This window comes from Aedes aegypti, chromosome 3 (genome assembly GCF_002204515.2).
Source record: "Aedes aegypti strain LVP_AGWG chromosome 3, AaegL5.0 Primary Assembly, whole genome shotgun sequence".
NCBI lineage: Eukaryota > Metazoa > Arthropoda > Insecta > Diptera > Culicidae > Aedes > Aedes aegypti.
The window spans coordinates 161,014,071-161,037,697 of record NC_035109.1 but is presented as its reverse complement, the minus strand read 5'-3'; the positions used below and the strand labels follow the sequence as shown (position 1 = coordinate 161,037,697).

The window sequence follows — 23,627 nt, the reverse complement described above, 5'->3', positions numbered from 1 at the left end:
TGTGATGGTTGAGGTTGTGCACCTATCCAAACCAGAGTGGATTTATGACCAAACACTCTACTCATCGGTGCGATTGGTTCAGTGGAGCCAGAACATTTTTTACAAGTACATATCGCAACAGACGCGAAAAAGTTTCAAAATTAAAACAAGCCAGGAAGTGTAATATGCAGAAGCAATGGAATCGTCACACCAAATCGTATGCGGCTGAATATGGTGCATTTAAAATCTTTCCATACTACGGATGCTGCGTAACACCATCGGAGTCCGATGGTGGTCAGGATGGCCGAATGACAGAATAATGAAATAGACATCCCTAGACTTATGAGATGTGTTGAACTTATTATAAGAATGCGTGTAGTGGATCAGTTGGTGTTGTGCTCCACCACTGATCGGTGTTGGTTGGGAGCACAATAAATGAATTAAAAGTAATAGTCGCGTTTCGATTACGTAATCCGAAATTGTTGAGGGCTTAACGGTTTAGATTCCTGGAGACTAACATGTATTGTAGGACGATTCAAATTTCATGGTTTTTCATTTCAATATACAAGAGCATCGAAAGGACTAACAATTAGATATGGCCGGTTTTGGTTGGAGTATTCCGGAACCGGCTCCGTTAGGCACTATGGGGGATCCCCTCCCCATACAACCAGGCGGTAAAAAATATTTTTTAAATTTTATTGCGTTTTTTTTTATTTATTTTTAGCAAGGTATGATCTAAATTTGTAAAATATCACTATCACGAGACACCACCATTACTCCTCCCCCCCTTTGCAAAATTTCAACGTTTTATACATATGTTTCAATTCATTCCATGAAGAGTTTTTGGCATGTTTGCTTAAGGGTGTGGAGAAGGAGGTGTGGTGGGGATATGGGGGTAGGGGTGAATTTTTGAAAACCGATAGGCATAAGGCACCGCCCACAAATAACGTAACGCTCTAGGGGGAGGGGGGTACATGCTCAAGCGTTACAGCTCATACAAAAGTTTCATATTTTCCATACAAAAAATATTACGCACGGGAGGGAAGGGGATCTCAAATTGTCAATTTTAGCGTTACGTAAGAAATTAACGCTTTTAATATTTTCCTTTTCTACTTTTTCATCAATCATACTTAATACAAAACAATAATCGAATAATATGTTCTTTCTATTCGAAAGATCAATAGGAATGGGATCAATTCATAAATTTATTTTTCTATTTTGGTAGCACATTGTCCTGATGATGGGCAACATCAAGCCCGAAACCGGTCTTTAACCCGTATAGGCCTGAGTGAAAGCAAAAATACTGAAACCCTAACCGCTCAGAGAATTCTTAACGGATTCAAATGATTTTTTGTCAGTTCACTGGCCCACATATCTAGTTTCTGGAAGTGGCCAGAGGAACTTGGAAATATTCCTGTGGCCGGAGTTATTCCGGTGGGTCACTGGGTCTGGTCGGGTAAAAAAGGGCTATTTTTTGGGACATGCCAAGTAACTTTTTTTATTTGCAATGACAACCATTTTAATTTGCATAAACCTTTAGGATCTGATATTCAACATTATAAATGAAGAGCTTTGCACCGTTTAAAATATACCTGATGTGGCCATTCGGACGTAATGCCCGGAAGAACCGGTTGTAGATTTGTTGGATACTAAACCGTTTCATCTCTCAAAGAGTAGAAATCAAACATAATTGTGCATTAAAATGGGTTCTCATAAGCTTGGTACAGATGTTCAGATACAAATTGGTCACTTTATCGTAAGTTTAAGGAGTCCCGGGACCCGAAAATGGTCATTTGTAGGATTATTCAAATGCAAAACTCATAGTTATCCAATTCAATCGTTTCTCAAAAGGTTTACACTGATGCAATTTTCTTAAAATTCCGTCATGTAGTGGCCACATTATAGCCGATTCCGGAAATTATCTGTAACTTGAAATTTGCCTACCTTCAGGGGCACAAACGCATAGTACCCTTTTCACCTGACCTGACCCAGTGATCCACCGTAATAACTCCAGCCACAGGCATATTTCTGAGTTCCTCTGGCCACTTCCAGAAACTAGATATGTGGGCCAGTGAACTGACAAAAAATCATTTGAATCCTTTAAGAATTCGCTGAGCGGTGAGGGTTTTAGATTTTTTTTCTTTCACTCAGGCTTATACGGGTTAAAAAAGATTATTCATATGTTCGTTTAACGTTTGTAAGAACCATAAGTGTTGTGTCCTGTGTCGCGTCGCGTCTTGTGATTGTTTCAATAAATTTTTGATCTATATTCAACACACTACTCAACAGTTTGGGATTAGAAAATGCCTTTCTATAGACATTTCCACTTTCGCTGGTACCAGCTCGTGGTTGGTCCACTCTAATACCAAAACTGTCGTAAAGCCGTGTTTTACAAGTTGTTTTCTCGCATCATATTTTTCTTTAAATAATTTAGTAACTATCCATTTTTTAAAGTCAACTCTATATGCAATGTGTAGTAAGAATTCAAAAAATCTTAACCATGCATATAAAGGAGAAATTTCGTAGTTCAAGGACAAAAACCATCCTTATATTTTTCTTTGTTTGACATACAATTTGGTGTTGTTCCGCAAATGGGACAGTTCATCATTGATGATGTTCCGGTCTTCTTCTTCTTGGCATTACGTCCTCACTGGGGCAGAGCCTGCTTCTCAGCTTAGTGTTCATTGAGCACTTTCACAGCTTTCTTTACCGAAATTGCCATTTTTGCATTATATCGTGTGGCAAAAGTACGACCATGCTCTATGCCCAGGGAAGTCAAGGAATTTTCCATTACGAAAAGATCCTGGACTGACCAGGAATCGAACCCAGACACCTTTAGCATGGTTTTGCTTTGTAGACACTCGGCTAAGGTTGGCCTCCAATGCTGTTCCGGTAATATATGTTAATACTTCTCCAATAATCATACTTAATGCGAAATAAAAATCAATTATAATGTTATTTCCATTCAAAAGACCAATACCAACTGGGATCAATTCATGAATTTATTTTTCTATTTCAGTTGTTGTGTTAAGAATTATTGCTTTACTTTCTTTATTAAATTTAAGTATTATAAGCCTACAGTATCTAATACTTTGTGGCATGGGATTACGCTAAAAAAGTTTTGATCTATCGTTTGGCATAAATAATTGAATTGGAGTTAGGCAGCATCCATTTATTACGTAACGCTAAAATTGGCAATTTCTGGACCCCCTCCCTCCCATCCGTAACGCTTTTTGTATGAAAAAATTCAAATTTTTGTATGAGCCGTAACGCTTGTGCCTACCACCCCCCCCCTCCCCCTAGAGCGTTACGTAATTTATGGACGGCCCCTTAATGAGGATGAGAATACGTCAGAATCATCTACACATCCTTCTGGCAATGGTTGTTTGTATTTGGAATATCCAGTAGAACCATCTATTCCCCAAGAATTCAATAAAACTAAATCTACAAAATCTAAACCATTGATATCTAGATACTGGTGGTGGTCGTGGTTATGAATAAAAAAGTAAAAAAATTACGAATTTACTATTTTGGTTTAAAAATAGCAGATTGAAAATCGCTTCAATTTATATTTCTAAAATCATGTTTTCTGGTCACCCTATCTTGAAGATGGCTACCCTAGAGGAAAAATAAAAAAATATTGATCCGACATAAATCAAAAAATTTGTAGGTCAACTGAAAATAAAGAGATTCTGACAATCTGTAAATTTTGTTAATGTGGAAGGAAACTCATTTTAAGCATGCACGTTAAAAAAAATTCAAATGACAGAAAAATATAAAAAAGTGAAAGAACTTTCAAAGTTGCAATTTGTTGCAAGATTTTTCTTAAAGTTACAAGCTTGATTTCTATCTAAACAGAAGTGTGAGGAAATGCGAGAAAAAAAGTTCTTGGCAATCAAAGTTCAAATTTGGATAATTTTATAAAATTTTCTGTTTATGTCATTATTAATATGTTTTTTTTTATTGGTGATATGACATTATTGTAATAGTTCAGCAGAAAGCTTATGTAAGAACCTTCATGGGAACGTATTTGGATGAAGAACAATGATTAGAAATGTAATTGTTTAATGAATTTGAAGAAAAAGGTTTTTTCGCCGAAAACTGTAAATTTTCCATCAATTTCTGACTTTAATATTGTATATTTAAGAAACTAAAGCAATTAGGATCTTTAAATTTTGGATTTTTCTCAATAATTCTATTAGTAATAACACAAAAATAACCAAAATTGATTTAGGACGTATAACTTTTTCGATTTATGACCGCCTGATCCCCCATAGTGCGTAGGGTGTGATCTTGCTAAAAATCTACGCGATTACCGCTACGGCTATATGGGCCTCCTAAACATAAAATTATTATACTTGAATACCATTTCCGATACGGACAAATTAGTAGAAAGACAGCAATCGCAATTTTGAGAACAGCTAAAATGGGGCTCGAGTAAATCCTCCAGAGATTCCTTCAAGAACTCCAATCGGAATATCTCCAGAGACTCTTCTCGAGATTTCGCCAAAAATTCTTTCCTCCAATGATTTTACCAAAAAATTTTGGAAAAAATTTGGAGAGAAAAAAAATTGGAAAGAAAAAAAAATTGGAAAGAAAAAAAAATTGGAAAGAAAAAAAGATAATCATTACCGTTATATCTACATGGATTCCACTAGCGGTTTTGCCAGAGATTCCTCCAAGAAGGTTTTTTGTTCGCTACTAGAGTTTTCTAGACCGGTTCCGATAGGGGTCAAGAAATACCTTCTGCAATTCGTTCAGGAATTGTGCCGGGAGCTTCTCCAAGGATTATTCCTTTTTTGCAGCGATATTTCTATCACTATGCCTCCAGTGATTCCTCCAGTAGCTGCAGTTCACTCCAATACCAGTCTTTACTGGAATTTCACCAGGAATTTCTACAAGGATCTCTCAGGGAACTTTTCCAGGAATGCATCAAAACAGCGGCACCGCCGTGTATTGGATTTAACATTGTGACATAATTGAAGTAAATATTTGTAAGAGATTTTTTGGAACAATTTTATGAATAAAATCCTATAAGATATCAAACGGATTCTTTGTAAACGCATGTAGAATTTTAAAATATCTATTAAAAGATAAAGTTAAAGTTAATGATTTGAAAACGATCTTTGGCAAAGTTGTAGCTTATGACCGTATGTTACATTATCAACGTAGCTCTAATAACCAAGAGCACATGGGCAAACACTATGACCGATTGAATTAATTGGTTGCTTTTCCCATATCAACTATAAAAAGCTTGTGCTGTCTCAGTTTTTATCCAAATGCGCTCAAATTTTGGGAGAATAATCATAACTAAACCTAAAATCTAGTGAGCGGTGTGGAGCAAAAACGATTTTTTGAACCACTCTAATAATATGATGTACTCAATCGGTAATTAATAGTAGATGAACACGATATATTTTTCTCTCCTGTTCTCTCAGTTTTAATGTACGCAATTATGCTAATAATTTCCAGGTTCTGCACAGTAGACGAACTTATACAGTACTGCATAAAATTTGTGCAACGGGTTTCGCATAAAATTATAAACTCTGGAGAGTCGCATTTTTTGTGTATGCGTGTTGATACACAAATAATACAGAGTTGAAATATATAAAGAACAAATTTAAAAACCATATGGTATTGAATCTATGCTGAACTTTCATAAACGACTTACCTAAATTTGAAAGTCTGTCTGTGTGTACTTTTTCCTACATCAATATCTAAGCCGCATTAACATCTACTGATGCGCTTTTTGTACTTATTGCTATACTTGGCTTTATCTTTCGATTTATAGTAAAAAAAGTATTGCATTGCAAAGCGAGAGAGAAGAAAACCTCTAATTGTTGTTTAGGTCGTTTATCTACTTGTTTCAAGTTTGTTAGTACGTTTCAGCCCCGTACTGTAACATCCAATTTTGTACGTTATGTAATCGAATGTAGAAGGTATGTTCGTGATAACAGGTTTTATTTTTATTAGTTTTATGTAATGCAGTCAACTGAATAAATTATTGACAGGTACAATCTACACCTTTTACAAGCACAAGACAACGCTAATTATCATGTAGCATATCAGCACTTTCCTATCAAACGGTGTTTCCTTATTCGGAATAGTGCGCGGCCGCTAAAGGCATGGCTGAAGATGACTGGGTTAGAATCCCGGTTGTTATAAGAAATTTCCTACTTAGATAAATTGTCAACTCTACAGGATAAATGATTGTATTGAGCCAGGGCTGTAAATTGTATTATCCGTTGTATATTTATTTATTTATTTATTTATTTCGTCAACCGACGTAGACTAGTACATTTTCAGTATTTCAGTATTTATTTCGTCAACCGACGTAGACTAGTATGTTTTCAGATTGCCAATTACCGTCCACGTGGGGGATATCTGTCTATAGTTTTTGATAGAGAGGCGGTCGAAGAAATTTCATATGGGAAGCTTAGGTGTCTCAAGTTACATAGGAATAACATCAAAACCAGGTAACCATTTGTTATAATGGCTATAAATCCTTAAAAAAAGGCAAATTTTATATAACTTGTTAAAAAAAATATGCAAGCATATTGTGTCGTGATTAAAATATTTTTTTGAGATTGCTGACATAGAGGGGTTCAAAGAGTCTCTTTGGAGTTTCCTGACAAAGGATGGAAATCTAGTGATCATGACAAAATCAATGATGCATCGCGGTTTTTCTTTATCGTGCGATCATAGCAACAATACCATTGATGGTCAAGTCCTCACAACAAACTACGCTCCGCGAAAAATGAATCGCTCGGCATGTGTGCTAACGATCAATTGTTCGCAAACCGAATTCATAAGTTTTGGAGGCATTTCACGCTTTCACTCTGCGATATGATTTCTAGCATACCATTGTTGATCCTAAAGTAAATCGGGAATGGTTTGAGCGAAAATTAACATCGTAAATGCATTATGATTCACATTAATCGCAATATGTTACAACATCCGACAAACGGTTTGTCCCACGACAAACAGTTCATCTGATGCACCACATATCGGTTCTACGCGCGCGGAATGGGGTATCACAATCATGCTTTTGTAAGAATGACGACCCTCTTAGATCATTCGAATACTGTGTTATTTGTCGCTAGAGATGATTTTCTTTTATCCTGACAATTCATTAGGATTCCTGAAGAAAATTTCTAAGAAGTGATTAAATAGAAGAAAGAATCAAAAAGCATTTTCATTCCTGTTTAGGACAAAAATATATTGAGCTTATTAATATATTTTAGCAGCTCTTCTAACTTTTAAATTTGTCGAGAAATGTTTAACAAAACTTCGCCAAAAACTGTGTAAATGTCTTCAAAAATCCTACCAAGATTTTTCAAGGGGTTTTCGACGATTACAGCAAGAACCATTTCAGAAGCTATTCGATGATTTAACTTAGAATCGTTAATGGAACACCTGAAACCATTGGTCTAAGACAGTGGCTCTTTTTTGACTTTTACCTCCTTGAGGTCTATATATTTGGAATCGCTCCTCTTATATGTAATTTGCATTTATCTAATAAATAACCACTATACTGTGTCGATACATCTACATCTACATCTTATCATAAGTATACCAAAAATTGATCAAACTATCAACTGGTGGAGTATTTTAAATGTGATAGCAAATATATTGTTTTTAATTATTTTCTATAATCAAGGAAATTTGTTGACATTTTGGTCGGTTTTAATTAATGCATACTAAAAATTGTTTTAAAGCTTTCCAATACTCAAAGTTGCTTTTAAGCTTTCCAATGGTACTTAAGGGTGATTTTTTCCGCCCAAAAGATTGAATAACGTAATTCGTAGAAGACTTGTTTTTCAAACTCCCATACAATCTCGAATAAAAAAAATCTGAAACAACTTTAAATTCAATTTTTTTAAAACTAGGTTTTTGACACTCACATCCTTTTGCTTAAAATCCTTTCAATTATAGGTTACTAATCCTTTGAACATTTTGAATAATTATTTTTTTATCGTTATTTGAGAGATATATTTCTAAAGGGGCCCAGATAGCCGTAGCGGTAAACGCGCAGCTTTTCAGCAAGACCAAGCTGAGGGTCGTGGGTTCGAATCCTACAGGTCGGGTTGGAAATTTTCTCGATTTCCCAGGGCATAGAGTATCTTCGTACCTGCCACACGATATACGCATGCAAAAATGGTCATTGGCACAGTAAGCTCTCAGTTAATAACTGTGGAAGTGCTCATAAGAACACTAAGCTGAGAAGCAGGCTCTGTCCCAGTGGGGACGTAATGCCAGAAAGAAGAAGAAGAAGATTTCTAAAATAACGATATTAATCTCAAAAATTTTTGGATTCCAAAACATAAGAGAAATATGTGGAAATTCAGAATTTTATACTAGAGTAGAAGCACCGGTTTTGATAAAAGTTTTGAAGTTCTAGCCATAGTGAACGCTCAAAAAAGAGTTCTGGAAAACGTGAACTGTCAAAAATACACCATGAACTACCATCATTGTTCACATAAACATGATCTAGTTCACGGTGTATTTTTGATTGTTGACATGTTCACGTTTGCTGTTCACGGATTGTTTTCTGTGTGGATTATACACCGTTTTACATAACAAATCAGCATGAAACCTTTTGTGTTCAGTACATAACATCCATTTGATAGAGCAACATTCATTTACTCATTCAAATTGATTCAAAACATGACGAAAGTAATTTATTTTCCTTATAATGATTAATGAAATATCGGCTCCGCAATTTTTTTTTTGTTCAAAACGAGTTCTAGTGTTTAACAAAACAGACTGCGTTGTCTATATTTCATTAATCATTGAAAATACAGTCGAACTCTCAGCAGAAAACATTTCCTTATAATTTCAACTTCCATAGACCTAGGGTAGGCTAGGGTACTCCTAATTCGGGCACTCTCATAAGAAATCAATGTGATTGGCCAATTTAGGAACCGAAATTAAATCTCTGGCCGAAACTGGTTTTGGTGGCCTATATTGACCAACGAGATTTTCAAAGCAAAAAAAAATGGTTTTAGCTCAGCATCGATATTTTACATACCTAATATGCATTGAAAGCTTGCATTTTACATATTTTTTTAGTATATGTAGGCTTTTAATATATTTTCTAAAGGCATTTTCTCTTAGGCTTGCCTAAACCGGTGCTTCAACCCTACTTCTATTTCATTACAACGTAACGTAAAAAGTTGATATATTTTTGGAAATTCAAGAGAACTCAGATTTTTTCCATACTTTGTTAGGAATTTCAACATTATTAGTATCAATAAAACTGTGCGTGGGAAACTGGATAAAAAATGTTCAGATCTACATTATCATTTGGGAAACTTCCAGTTACTGATTCATGTTTAAAATTCACATAAGGTACAAAAAAAAAACTCAATGCATTACACAAATATTTTGTTTTTGACAATCGTCAAGTTTTACCCTAACACGATTATAAAATGCCATAAAGAATTCTTCAAATGCATAAGAGTATAATCATCTATCAAAATGAGAGTCTTTTACAATGCTTTGAGTCATTGTTTTCAATTTCTCACATACTAGCACTTTCACCCCCCTCCCCCTTTTTGGCTTTTTCGTCCCCATATTCAGTTTTACAAATTTTCGTTTTCTCTTGACTGGAAAATCATCCCCTGGGTCGATTTCGCCAACTTTTGGAATCACTGCTCTAAGATATGCCTAAGAAATTCCTTCGGATTACTATCTAAGAATTCCTTCTCAAATTTTTTGTAGAATTACACCAGGAATAGTTTTAAAAATTGTTTGGGACATTTGGCAAGTTTGTCAAGTATTACCCTACAAGTTTCTCTAGGAATACTTTATGGAATTTGTAGGTTATCAAAGTGTTCACAGAATATTTTTATTCGTACTTGCATTAATTACTAAGAAAAGATTGTTTCTGAAATAGTAATGGAAATTTTCTCTGAGAACTCCTAGTAGTGCTTAGAAAATTGTCTGTTGGTATCGTATAGCCAGAAATTTCAAGAAATAGTGAAAGAATTTGATGAGGAATTCTTGGAAAAAAAAATCAGTTCAAATCTCATGAGCAATATTAGACACTAGGAAATGGATCTAAATATTTTTTAGAAATTTAGATCTTCCAATGACATGATGGATGATGGGAAGGAAAATGGTCTAGGATTCACTATAAGCGAGTGTTGCGACCGGATTGAAATTTAGTGTATGTGTAGTTTAGTATACTTTTTGTAATTGAGTGTAAGTGTGAATGAAATGTTTTCATCATCGTTGGGAGTGACGTTGCTAAGAAAGTTAAAGTTACTCCATGCGTGTTCGTCTTCCAGGGATGAGACACGGGTATTCCCACCTTGTGCCCTAGCTAAGAAGCTTTGGTTTGTTTCTCACTCCATATCTCGATATCCTCCTTATCTCGATATCTCCATATCTCGATATGTTGCTGTCGATTTGTTGTTCCTAATTTTCTCTCCATATTATCGATGGCTACTAGACCAAATTTTCAGGATTCAAAACAAATTAACAACGCGAAATGACGTTGGTAGTCATTTTCTTGGTAACGGAGTAGTTTTCAATCTAGTATTCATAAAAAACTTGTCCTTTGTCTCGATCTCTCCCTATCTCGATGGTCCTTTCAATATCAAGATGTGGAGAGGCGACTGTAGCTATCTTGAGATAAAATTTCATTAAAATAAAAATCGGCCAATTTTTAATCGACTTTTAGTTTTAGAATATTTTTTGCAATTGCGTTGCATATGAGCCTACTTTTCATCCAGAAAGTGAACTATATAATGGCCTACTTTTCCAACCAGTCGAAACAGTGCTGAAAAGTTCTATTTTCCAGTACTGCTAACGATGCTGAAAAGTAGCACTTTTTAGCACTGTTTTCAGAGTCGGCAACTATCATACCAGTCTTATCACACAATACTGCAATTGCTCTCGATTATTCAAAAACTTTTTGAACTTGCATCTGGTTTTACATCTGTTGGGCGATCCAAATCCAACTCAGGGGAGCGATTCTGATTTAGAATTAGATCGTCTAGCGGACGTAGAAGATGCAGTAAAGTCAGCAAGCCAACAACCAAAAAATCCGGACCTTTCTGCGACGGTTCGCATCATCTGTCCGCACGAGAAGCAACGGTGCAATAAATATTGCAGAAAATTGAATGTGAAGTCAGCGTCTTACCGATTCCGTATGTCATTCAGTATGATAACGATGAACGAGTGCAAATTTGTGACATTCCTAAGTGAAGTGTATCATAGCCTACGTGATTGAAAACTGTAAGTCTATACTACACATGGATGCTTATCCACGTGGGTTGTCTTCTATTTCTAGCAATAGTCCAATTAGAACGACTTTTCAATAGTAAAATAGTAGTTTACAGAACAAGTTGCAGAATGACGATTTTTACAGCACGAGTCGTAAATTTATCCTACGAGGCTTGCCGAGTAGAATAATTACGACGAGTGTTGTAAAAATTCTGCAAGCGTTCTGCAACGAGTTACGTACAAAATTTTTTGCAATTTCGTAGAAGACCACTTGAGGGTATCAGAAATTATATCGGAATGCATTCACCATCATTTTACAATTTCGGAAAAAATATTGTGTAATGATTCATTACGCAACTCAAAACAGTTGCGTATTGAGAAAACGTTGCGCAATGAATCATTACAGCACTGGTTTCAGTTGCGTAATGACTATTCCCGCACTGCATACTTCAGTGCAGGAAAGTAGGCCGTTTCATGACATATTGGCGTAATGAAAAACAGCCTATTACGATGAGAAATTGCAAAAAAATGTTGTATGCAACTCGGCAAACCTCGTTGGATAAATGTACTACTCGTGCTGAAAAAATCATCATTTTGTAACTTGTTGCATAAATAACTATTTCGGTGTATGCGACAAATGACATTGTTCAATTATTTTAATCTACAATTTAGACGGTTATCCAACACTTGTTTGTATAAGTTGCCATTTTTCGATTAAAAGTTCTGCCCTCTTTAAATGATAGTCGAGATAAATTATGGAAAAACTAAGTATGCAAAGTAGCTTATTTTGTCAAGGTGTACACATCCAGAGAGTTTCATTAAAATCTCGAAGTGTGCTACCAACTCGGAAAAAAATTTGACGCGAATTTGGTCTTTAGATGATGTATTGCACAAAATTTCTTAGAATAAAACTGTTTAAGATTCCGAGTAAATGAGGTGAGATCAAGTTCCCCGGGGATTAAGTCTACCCAGTATCACTAGTTATAGTAATCAGAGTAATCCTTGCAAACTTTCTGGAGATATTGCTGTGTGCATTTGAAATGCAAATATCAAATGCGGGAACACCAAACGCGGTAAGGTGTCCTTTGATTGTTTTGTGTTACCGCATTTGGAGGGCGTTTAGTCTTGATTTGCATCCCAAATGCAAACAGCAATATTTCTGAATAAAACTCAAAAATAATCCCTTAGCATTGTGGTGTACTCTAGGAAGTAATTTCAAAGGGAATTCAATATAAAATATTTTTAAAAATCTTCGGAGGAATTTTTTTGGGGATCCGTAAAGCACTGCATGAACTAATAGTGGAATTCTTGGTCCAATCCGTGTAAATGGTTCTTTTATCATTTCTGGATAAATGATTCAAAAATAATTGCATGGAAGTATTTCTCGAGCTTTCTTCAAAAATTCCAAGAATGACTAGATAGACAATGACGAAGAATTTGATTTAATAGTCAAATGCAACAATATCGCAATCGTAAATGTGAGGCCTTATGTACGCTCAAAGCTTCTATATCATGCCCCACTATCCCTTATGTCAGTTACCATTTACAGAAGTCAAACACAGCATACACTTTACACCACCCTACGTCCATCTGTGAACTCCCGAAATAAACCTATGATTTGAGGTACCTCATCGTAAAAGTCCCATCTCTACGCCGTCGAAAACTCCAAGCGCAGTGAATTTAACCAAACATCTATAAAAGCGATCGCGTTGATTAGAGGGGCCATCATTTGCCACTGTGAAGCCATTCGGTCAATCCATTTTACGAATTTCTCTCGCGAATCAAAAAAACGCGCGCGTTCGACTATCCAACCGTCGGAGTGAGTAGTTTGCTATTGCTGTGCAGTGTGACTCTTTTCCCGGTCAACTCTTCAAGAAGAAAGGAAGCATATCGTGCGGCTGAAGAAAAAAAAAGCTCACACCATTTCCGCGTACCGAGTGAAAAAGCAGAAAATCTAGTTGGACGAGACTCACAAGCAAGCCGATCAATCGTGATCTTCAGCTCGGAGCTTTCACGATTTTTTACAAGCAGTTAGCAGTCAACGACGTTCCAGTAGTCTTTCGGTGCTCCAGAGGCAGTTTCGATTAGTGGTGAACGTTGCAAGTGCAAATTTGCGGTTTGGTAGGTTTTCCGGAAGTGTTAGCTTTGGCGTATGAGATCCAGAAGTGCAGCAGTTTGAATTGAGGAAGGAGGACAAATGTGAAATTATGCATAGTGGTGAACCATTATTTTCCATAAACAATGAACTTTTAAAGGACTGTTATTATGTAATGAAACGATGCTTACATTGTGACCATATGCGATGAAAGACGATGGACTGATAGTGAGGAGAAGTGACTGAGTATACAGTGAGAGGCAAAATAAAGTGCCCACCTTACCAGTTTTCGAATTTCTCTCATTGATTTGGTTCAAATTAAAGTTAACACACCTAAATCTTTTGTGATATTTTATTTTTGATGTTCTTTTAAAGTTGCACTTACGAAATTTTGATAAAAAAAAGAATTTTACTTAAAGAAAAAGAAAATCAATTTGTATTGAAAAAAAAGTAGTGACAAAAATAAGTGCCCACTTCCTTCTTGGCCCCAGAAAAGATGATTTAAGAAAAATAAAAAGCAATTTAATAGTTAATGTGTCCTCCTTTGGCCTTAAGGACTTGCTGGAGGCTCTTCGGCATGCTTTTCACCAGGTTTTGTAGGTGTTGTGGATCTAGTTCTTCCCAGGCGCGCTCCAAGGCTTCAAAATAATTATTTTTGTTGGTAACACCAGTTTTTTCAACCCTGGCATCGAGAATCGCCCACAAATTCTCGATGGGGTTGAGGTCTGGGCTTTGTGGAGGCCATTCCAGCGGTTTAATCCGACAAGACCGGAAAAAAGACTTGGTCTTCTTTCCAGTATGCTTCGGGTCGTTGTTCTAGAGAAATATGAATTTCTCTTCAAGGCCCGTCTGGATCAGCGAAACCTCCAGATTTTCCAGCAAGATGTTAATGTAGGAATCTGCCATCATTATTCCGTCGATTTTCACGAGGTTTTCTACTCCACTCCATGAAAAACACCCCCAGACCATCACATTTCCTCCTCCATGCTTCACCGTTCCTTGGATGTGGTGCTCTGCATCACACACGAGCCCGCCGCTCTCGGTTAGACAGCTCGAGCTTCAGGAGCGCCACATCCAAGGAACGGTGACGCATGGAAGTGTGATGTGATGAAATGTGATGGTCTGGGGGTGTTTTTCATGGAGTGGAGTAGGAAGCGTCGTGAAAATCGACGGAATAATGACGGCAGATTCCTACATTAACATCTTGCTGGAAAATCTGGAGGTTTCGCTGATCCAGACGGGCCTTGAAGAGAAATTCATATTTCTCTAGAACAACGACCCGAAGCATACTGGAAAGAAGACCAAGTCTTTCTTCCGGTCTTGTCGGATTAAACCGCTGGAATGGCCTCCACAAAGCCCAGACCTCAACCCCATCGAGAATTTGTGGGCGATTCTCGATGCCAGGGTTGAAAAAACTGGTGTTACCAACAAAAATAATTATTTTGAAGCCTTGGAGCGCGCCTGTTAAGAACTAGATCCACAACACCTACAAAACCTGGTGAAAAGCATGCCGAAGAGCCTCCAGCAAGTCCTTAAGGCCAAAGGAGGACACATTAACTATTAAATTGCTTTTTATTTTTCTTAAATCATCTTTTCTGGGGCCAAGAAGGAAGTGGGCACTTATTTTTGTCACTACTTTTTTTTCAATACAAATTGATTTTCTTTTTCTTTAAGTAAAATTCTTTTTTTAATCAAAATTTCGTAAGTGCAACTTTAAAAGAACATCAAAAATAAAATATCACAAATGATTTAGGTGTGTTAACTTTAATTTGAACCAAATCAATGAGAGAAATTCGAAAACTGGTAAGGTGGGCACTTTATTTTGCCTCTCACTGTACAAAGAGGTGTCAGTTTTATGACCTGTAAACATCTATGATTGACAGGCAAATGCTTAAAAAGGACAGTTGCTGCGAATGGTGATCCATCATTTAAATGTTGATAAAGCCTTAAATTTGGGCTATGATAGAGTAGCACGGTACTCTCCATAACGTTATTATCAGAAAAACAATCTCCATCAAATTTGTACTCATCATTCGTTTTCTTTGGCTAAGTTTCCAGTCTTGGCAAAAATAATCGTAAGACCCGTATTACACTCTTTGGATGGTATAAGTGCTTAAATTTATAGGGAATCAAAAATACTGAAACGGGTCTTCATTGACAAAAAAACTTGGTTCGTAGTTTTTTGCAAGTTCTGGGAAAATTTTGGAATGAGAAAATCAACAACATTTTGAGTTATCCGTAACCTTTTAAGGCATGAATTTTCAATAGAAATATGAGCTTTCCTACATCTTGATCAAATGTTTTCAATGACACATTGTAATTATATTTCGCAAAAATATTTCACAACTGATTTTTCATAGGCTCAATCGCTATAAGGCATCACAGAGCTAGTTCCATCATGTTACCAAATAAGTTTTTGTTCCACAATTTTCTGCTTCGTTTAGTGAACCTATGTTATTACGATTCAATATATTTTACATACAACTCATTGGTACAACATACAAAACATACTTTTGGATTTTTAATTTTCGATTATGGGTAGTTTAAAATTAATGAAAATCAATGACGTAAGAATAAGTGTGATACAAAATTAAAAAAAATGACGAAAATTGTAGAATTATGGCAACTAGTAAGTCCTAATTTCACAGGCATTGTTTGCGACGGACTAAAATAAAAGCTTAGCTCTTATGTTTTTTAGAGTTATGGTAGACCAATAAAATAACTAACTAGACAACATGAAAATTTACGTTTTTTCGATAGAAAAACTAAAAATTGAACAGAACCCATAACAACTCTTAGGCCTAATGGCACTCGCCCTAACGATATTAGGCCTAACGGCATTCGGCCTAACGATATTAGGCCTACCAGCATTCGGCCTAACGACCTGCATGCGTCCAAATGATATTACCTTGATCCTTGATCATCTAGAGTGTGTTACTCAGTAATTGACGTTCAAGTTCTGGGGCCTTACAAAACATACCGGGCAGCCAAAGGGACAGTTAGTTATGCTTTAAAAATATTGTTTGAATTATAATAATACAGAATTGGCTTATAATGCAATCTATACCATTAAAATTGGGGGCCTTCCTTAGCCGAGTGGTTAGAGTCCGCGGCTACAAAGCAAAGCCATGCTGAAGGTGTCTGGGTTCGATTCCCGGTCGGTCCAGGATCTTTTCGTTATGAAAATTTCCTTGACTCCCAGGGCTACGGTATACGAATGCAAAAATGGCAACTTTGGCAAAGAGAGCTCTCAGTTAATAACTGTGGAAGTGCTCATAAGAACACTACGCTGAGTAGCCGGCTCTGTCCCAGTGTGGGACGTAAATGCCAAGAAGAAGATAACATTAAAATTTGGCCCAAAGCTGGTTTGTTTAGGTATTTGAAACCTCGTTATCAGCTCAGTTTTGGGTGACAAGATCCATAAAACTTTGATTTACGCTTTTTTTATGCGAATTATTTAAAGCATGAATTTTATATATGACTCATATAATATGAGGCATTCTATTACCGTTAATCATGTTCAAATGTTTTCAATGACAAACTGCAACTACATGTCGCAAAAATCTTTTAAAATTAATAGATTCTTCACAAGCTCAACGGGCGTAACGGGCCGTTAATTTTTTATTTTGCCGAGACATACAGCTAAGCTATAGAAAACGTCTGTAGAGCACAGCTATTAAAATTGTAACTGTCTGTAGAGCACAGCTGTAAAAATTGAAACGGATCAAACTTAGATCTTTTTCACGAGCTTCTGTGATATTCTCTGTTCTTCAATTTTAACCAAAATTCAGCAAGCAAATTGTCAGGTTGCTTAGTAATGAAGCTATTGGCTTATTGGCTAAGATCTCATGCAATTAGTTTGTCGACTACACGGCTGTGTAAATCTAGGTTTAAACAAGCCGAGATTAGCATTCTAAAGTAAATGTATAGTTTGGTTTAGCTTGACGTTCAAGGGTCATGTTTTCCTACAGGCATCAGGTTCTGTATGTTTTAAACAAAATTTGGGAGTGAAACGTAACACTTTTACATTCCCTTTTATCTTTTGTTAATACTGCAGTGATAGCGCTAAATTGTTTTTTTTCCTAAGTTACTGGTTTTGTAGAAGGTTTGTACCATTTTAAAATAGAAAAGATGACAATTCGTTTGGTGGCCATCTTAAGAAGAAACTCCATGTATTTCTCCAGACATTTGAAGGAAGTTTCTTTAGATATTATTACGAGAAAACACAGGAATGTTTCCTGTATTTCCCCTTGAGATTCTCGTTCACATGTATGTTCCGTTTTTATCAAAACGATCGGCAATTGACCAATGCAAACATGAAATAATCATGTAAGTCTATTAGCCCGTTTTAAGTCATTTTGTTATATACAAACACCATTCTATTTTGATTTATATCGAAGTTTATCAAAAACACAAAAGTGTACAAACTCTAGAACAATCATCACCAAATTAGAACTTTTTGGTAAGAAACTATTTTGTAACCTTTTAGTCTCCATGTGGGGAGAGATTCATGTCTGTTCAAAGATCAAGATTCCAGCAAATTTGGGATGGGATGATCCTGTGAAGAAATTTGAGTAGTTTGAATCTTGAAAAATCGCTATAATATGCCGAGTGTGCGGATTATGGGTCACGTTTGGAATTTTAGACAAAACGGTACTTGATTACGAAAAACAACAAATAAACATTGAAATATGACTAGTGATCTAGTGAGGACATTAGTTGGTAAGACATGAAAAGCAAATTGTACGATAGTTTTTGTTTGAATATATATGATCAATTTTTCAATGAAATAGATCCTCTCAAGAAATATGGGAATCCCGGGAAACAGAAAACAATTTCCTGAGAAACGGGTATCTCAGAAAATTTTTCCAAGGATTGGAAAGCCTATTTCAGAAGCCATGCTTTACAAATATTTTACATAGGAAAAATTGAAGTTTGCTCCAAAGAATTTCCTGGAAGCTTTTTGATGAATTTCTTGTGTAGTCCTGACGCAAACTCATGCAAGGATTCCTACATAAATCACTTGTAGCACAAAAGTCATGTGATTAATGTTAGTAAGCATATATTATGCATATGCTCGAGGTTATGTATATTGAATTCTAGTGATTGAAATAAATTGCAATTTGAACAACGAGAATATTTCAGCTGTCTGTTCTTATGAGTAATTCCACATTGACTATTATTGACCAAGAGATTTTTCTTCCGAGTGGTTATTTTTGCATTTGTTTATTGAAGCTGGTCTATCCCCTGCGAGAATTTGCAATCTTGATCCTCGTCCGGTAGGATTAGAACTCACGACGCTGAGCCCCAGCATGATTTTGCTAAATAGCTGCGTATTGACCGCTACAGCTGTTGGACCCCAGTAGAAATGCTTTGAAGAATTGATAGGATAATCCTCGAAAACAAAAAGATGGAGATACTATATCCGTTAGATTTTTTTTGTGGAATCCTTGGATATACAGATTTTATCAAGATCTAAACAAAAAATGTATACTCCTGTGTTTCGTATAATGCACATAAAGCCTGTCCACGATAAATTTCGGACACGGATGGCGGGTGTACCACAGAAAGTTCGAGAATTTTACAGAAAGAAGGATTAACATCCTTGTCAACTGTTTATTTTGTAGATATAACTCTTTTATTCTGAAATAAACAATTGTTTTTGTTGAATTATGAGTAACTTTTTTTTGCTGCCATTATTTGGGTGTCCGAAATTTAACGTGGACAGGCTTTAATATAAGCGTGACCTATCATGGAATTTAGCAAGATATGTAATGTAAACAGAGGACTTTCTTAGTGGTTAGAGTCCGTGGCTACAAAGCAAAGCCTTGCTGAAGGTGTGAAGCAGGCTCTGTCCCAGTGGGGACGTAATGCCAAGAATAAGAAGACATGATGTATTTGTATTTTCTTTTGCAAAACTCGAAGACCACAAATGCAACTCTCAAGCATTAGGATCAGGGAATGGAGCACTTGATCAGAAATCCTTCTTAAATAATGATGAAAATATAATAGGATGAGTTTGGATCGTTAAACAGTAGTTTACGCAACAACTTGTAGAATGACGATTTTTACAGCACGACTCGCACATTTATCGAACGAGGCTTCTGCAACGAGTTGCGTACAGCATTTTTTGTAATTTCGTAGTAGACCCACTTGAGGTTATCAGAAATCATATTAGGATGCATTTAGCATTACTTTGTATATTTTTTGAATTGTTGTGTAATGATTCATTACGTAACTCAACACAGTTGGGTAATGGAAAAACGTTGCGTAATATTCATTACGCAAATGATTTCAGGTACGTAATGACTATTACCACACTGCATAATTCAGTGCAAAGTAAAGTAGACCGTTTTATGACAGATTGGCGTGAAGAAAAACAGCCTATTACAATGAGAGATTGCAAAAAATAAAATCCTTCATATGTTTCCTTCGTGATTCATAATAAAATAATTCTCTCATTATTTTGCCTCTCTTACTAGCACCTTACTGCCGTGAATCGCAAGTCAGTCCCATCTGTAAAAAGTAGGCATTGAGAAAATCGGCTACGAAGATCAAAAATTCGTTTTCCATACGAATATTCAAAAAATTCCAGAAGATTTAAACATGTTCCAATCTTAATGCAACTTTCACAATTTGTATTTCACTATGATATCTATCAGAGAAAAAAAAATAAAAATGTTCAGAACACGGTTCATTTTTGTGTTACACGGTGCGGAATCCAGTAGTGTGACTGATATGCGGTTACTTTTCATTATGGGACAATTTGACTTGTTGTTTTTTTCTTAATTTTTCCGAACAAATTATATTGTATCATTAGTGCAGCTGAAAGGGCTTTGGAAGATATGTAGAAAACTGAACTAAACTCAATTTTGACAAAAATGCAGATGGGACTGACTTGCAATTCACGGCAGCTTAGCAGATAAAAATTTTCTATAAATTACGCCAAAATTTATAAAAGCTTAAATAAAATTTTGTGAAAAAAAAAAACAGATGTTTTCCCAAGAAACTGCACGCATTTCTTGTTGAAGAGGAAATTAGGAATTCCTCATGAATCTTCTGATCCAAGCAATATTCATCTAGCAAGCACTCCATGGTGGCGGGAGCATCTTTAATTTCACTTGGCATAAGTTTCAGAGTTATTAATTGTTCTGTTATAATTTCTTTTACTGGAGGTTGCGACTGGAAGTTTAAACATAAATTCTTGTTTGTCGGCTATCTCAATCTTAATATGCAAACGAATTTTATTTCACCAGAGGATTTTTTCTGTAATACTATTTTGTTTCAACCACATCTTGTTGGTAGAATAATTCTGAATTGATGCAAGGGCTCATTGAAATTATTTGAAATCAGAATTCAATCAAAGTTCAATCAGTTTCGGTACTATTTTTCATAATTTTACATTTCAAACTCAGCGGTTCATCAACGGATCTAACTTATTCAGCATGTAGCATTGAAAGCGAAAGAAAATGCTCATCATGTAGGATCATCATGTAATATCAGACATCTGAACTGAGTAAAATATCTGTACAAAAGCCATGGCAGCATAGCAGTGTAATCAAATTTAAAAACAGAAATATACCGATATGTCACCTTGTTCTTCAAGATAATCATCTGATATCTAGAGAGATGGAATCATATTTTAAAGAGCACTTGGATTACTGATAATATCTTTTACCATCCGAAGATGATCAAAGTGATCAGATGATATTGTAATGCCTGTATGGAAAGCACGAAGATTCTCTAGGAAGTCGTAAATATTTGTCATCTTGATCCTCAATCGGCAGGATTGGAACTCACTGAGTTCAAATTGATAACCAAATGTGTGTCAACATTTATTTTTTTAATTCTGGTGTTAAATTTTTGAGAGATGAGTTCAATTTACATTCCAGAATTTGAGCAAGTTTTGTATGTTGAAAAGTCTACTTTGTTCATTAATTCACGCTATATAAAAATTCTATAGGAAAGGTGTGTGATAACATATTTTATTATCTACCTGTTACCAAACATGTCTGTCACGGATACAATGATAACAAATTTTGTTATCATTCGCTTTTCATTGATAACAAAATATCAAAATGATAACAGCGATAATGAAAGTTGTTATCTATTTGATATCATCCATATATCTGACTTTGCTCGGGCATCCCACTAAGTCAAAATTATTATATGGAACCTTACAACATTTTGTATGAATCGTCATATTTCACTGAACCCATACTATCCCCTAATAGCGTAACGTACTTGATGGGGCCTTGCTTAGCCGAGTGGTTAGAGTCCACAGCTACAAAACAAAGTCATGCTAAAGGTGTCTGGGTTCGATACCCCGTCGGTCCAGGATTTTGTAATGGAAATTTTTTTGACTTCCCTGGGCATAGAGTATCATCGTAACTGCCACACGATAATGACTTTGGCAAAGAAAGCTCTCAGTTAATAATAACTGTGGAAGTGCTCATAAGAACTCTAAGCTGAGAAGCAGTCTCTGTCCCAGTGTGGATGTCAAACCAAGAAGAAGAGAAGACTCGTCATTTTAATGACCTATTAGTATTTAAATATTTTATGATTTGGTATATTAGCAGAAAATAGAATATCCATGCCAATAACTAGCGACATATATCACGCAAACTATTAATTCACTACTCTAATCTAGGGCACTTTGCCTCTTTGTTATGACGAAAATCAAGTCTCTTTTATTTCTGCTTGCACAACGTTTATTACTTTTCCCAAAAGCAATAAAATTGACAATAAATTATTCAATTGGTTTGGTCGGATTATAGTTGTATGACACAATCAGATTTTGCCGAAATAGGCTTTTGTTAAACATTGTTTTTTTGTTTCGTATTGTATCGCCGTTACATCATTGTGGAACGATTTTAATGTTTTATCAATCAACAAGCGTGGTGATTGGTTTAAACTAAATGCAAATAAAATGACCGATAAATGTGAATGGAAAATAATATCAGCTATGATGTCATGGCCATCATCTCGTCTTTTTTTCGAGCAGTAAATATTTCGTAATTTGAGTCCACTTTCCTCATTTTCACACCTGTGTGCTGTATGTTTTAACCGACTTAGATGGAAAAAGGTCAGCAGATGATGAGGCAGTGTATATTTACTGTTTTTTTTATCTCACTTCGTTGCAGCTAAGAGGCAGATTTTCAAGTATCGACCAATAATCTTACATCGCTGGGCACCACTTGGGACGGAAAAAAGCAAGGCTTGAAAATGAAAGTAGCGGTTGCAGCGGTTATGCTGATTTGCATTAGTGAGTATCGCTGCTTTCCTGTATTTTTTCCTTAGCTGCTAGTTACGTTGTTTTGTGAAAATTGATGCTGTGAAAGAAAATAACTAAATCTCTTTTGCGATTGTTATTTAACCAGGTACCATTGAGGCGCGGACCAAAGCTGAAAAACGAAAGGATTTCGAGTATGACTATGACTCGGCGGCGGCAAGTGCTGGCTATGGAGGTTCATATTCGCCCAAGTCGGGATACAGTGCCGGAAGTGGTCTTCGTTCGATTGCGCAAGGATCGGCCGATCAAGCGACATCTGCCGTGGCCAACCAGCACGCAGCAGCCAAGCAGGCTGCATATGTAGCTCAGAATACCCTGGCCCAGGCAGCGGCTCAAGCTGCGGCCACGGCACAAGCTGCTCTTCACGGAAAACAGGTTTTACTGCAAGGTCTGGAACAGCAGAGTCTGGAGGCGCATCAGGCACTCGATGCCGAGATTCAGCAATTGCAACAAGCCAAACGATCCGCGAAAGCAGCTCAACATGCTGCCCAACAGGCACTGAACCATGTTCAAGTGCTGACAGCCGCTCTGAACAACGCACAGGTGAGCATATAACCAGCTTGAGCTTAAATTGCGCGTGGCCGTGTTTGGCTTATCGTTTGACTTCTGAAGTATTGGATTAATGGGGAGGACAAAGCGAGATGACATAACATGCGATGCATAGATACACGAGCATTGCGTGGCTCCCATTGATTTAGTTATCGGTCAATTTGAGCTATCGCTAATTATAGACATTAGTTAAGTTTGAAGCTTTTCGGATAAGTATTAAGGGAATGTGAATTGTTCATGACCTGGTTTTGATTCGAGGGTGTATCCTCCATTATCATCAGTAGATTTTCAATATTTCAATGGTACAAAATTAAACATCAGGGGAATGTTATAAGTTAGGATAATGCAGTTTTATTTAGCTTTAACTTTAAGATTATTCAACAACTATCATGTTCTTAGTTTTTTGGTGCACCAATACTAAGGAGACCTGGCTTTAAAGTAATTAGGTAAGTTAGGTTCATGAAAATATTAGGATGTTCT

The 23,627-nt window shown here is 36.2% G+C and overlaps 1 protein-coding gene across 1 annotated transcript in view; it reads left to right on the top strand.

Moving 5' to 3' along the window:
• The first annotated feature begins 12,935 nt into the window (after nt 1–12,935).
• The window catches only part of LOC5578479, a 37,295-nt gene continuing 26,603 nt past the window's right edge, over nt 12,936–23,627 (top strand). The window contains exons 1-3 of the mRNA XM_001656952.2: nt 12,936–13,332; nt 22,450–22,571; nt 22,687–23,141. Coding sequence (XP_001657002.1) covers nt 22,532–22,571; nt 22,687–23,141 — 495 coding nt within the window. The 5' untranslated portion in view covers nt 12,936–13,332; nt 22,450–22,531. The remainder of the gene's footprint in view (nt 13,333–22,449; nt 22,572–22,686; nt 23,142–23,627) is intronic.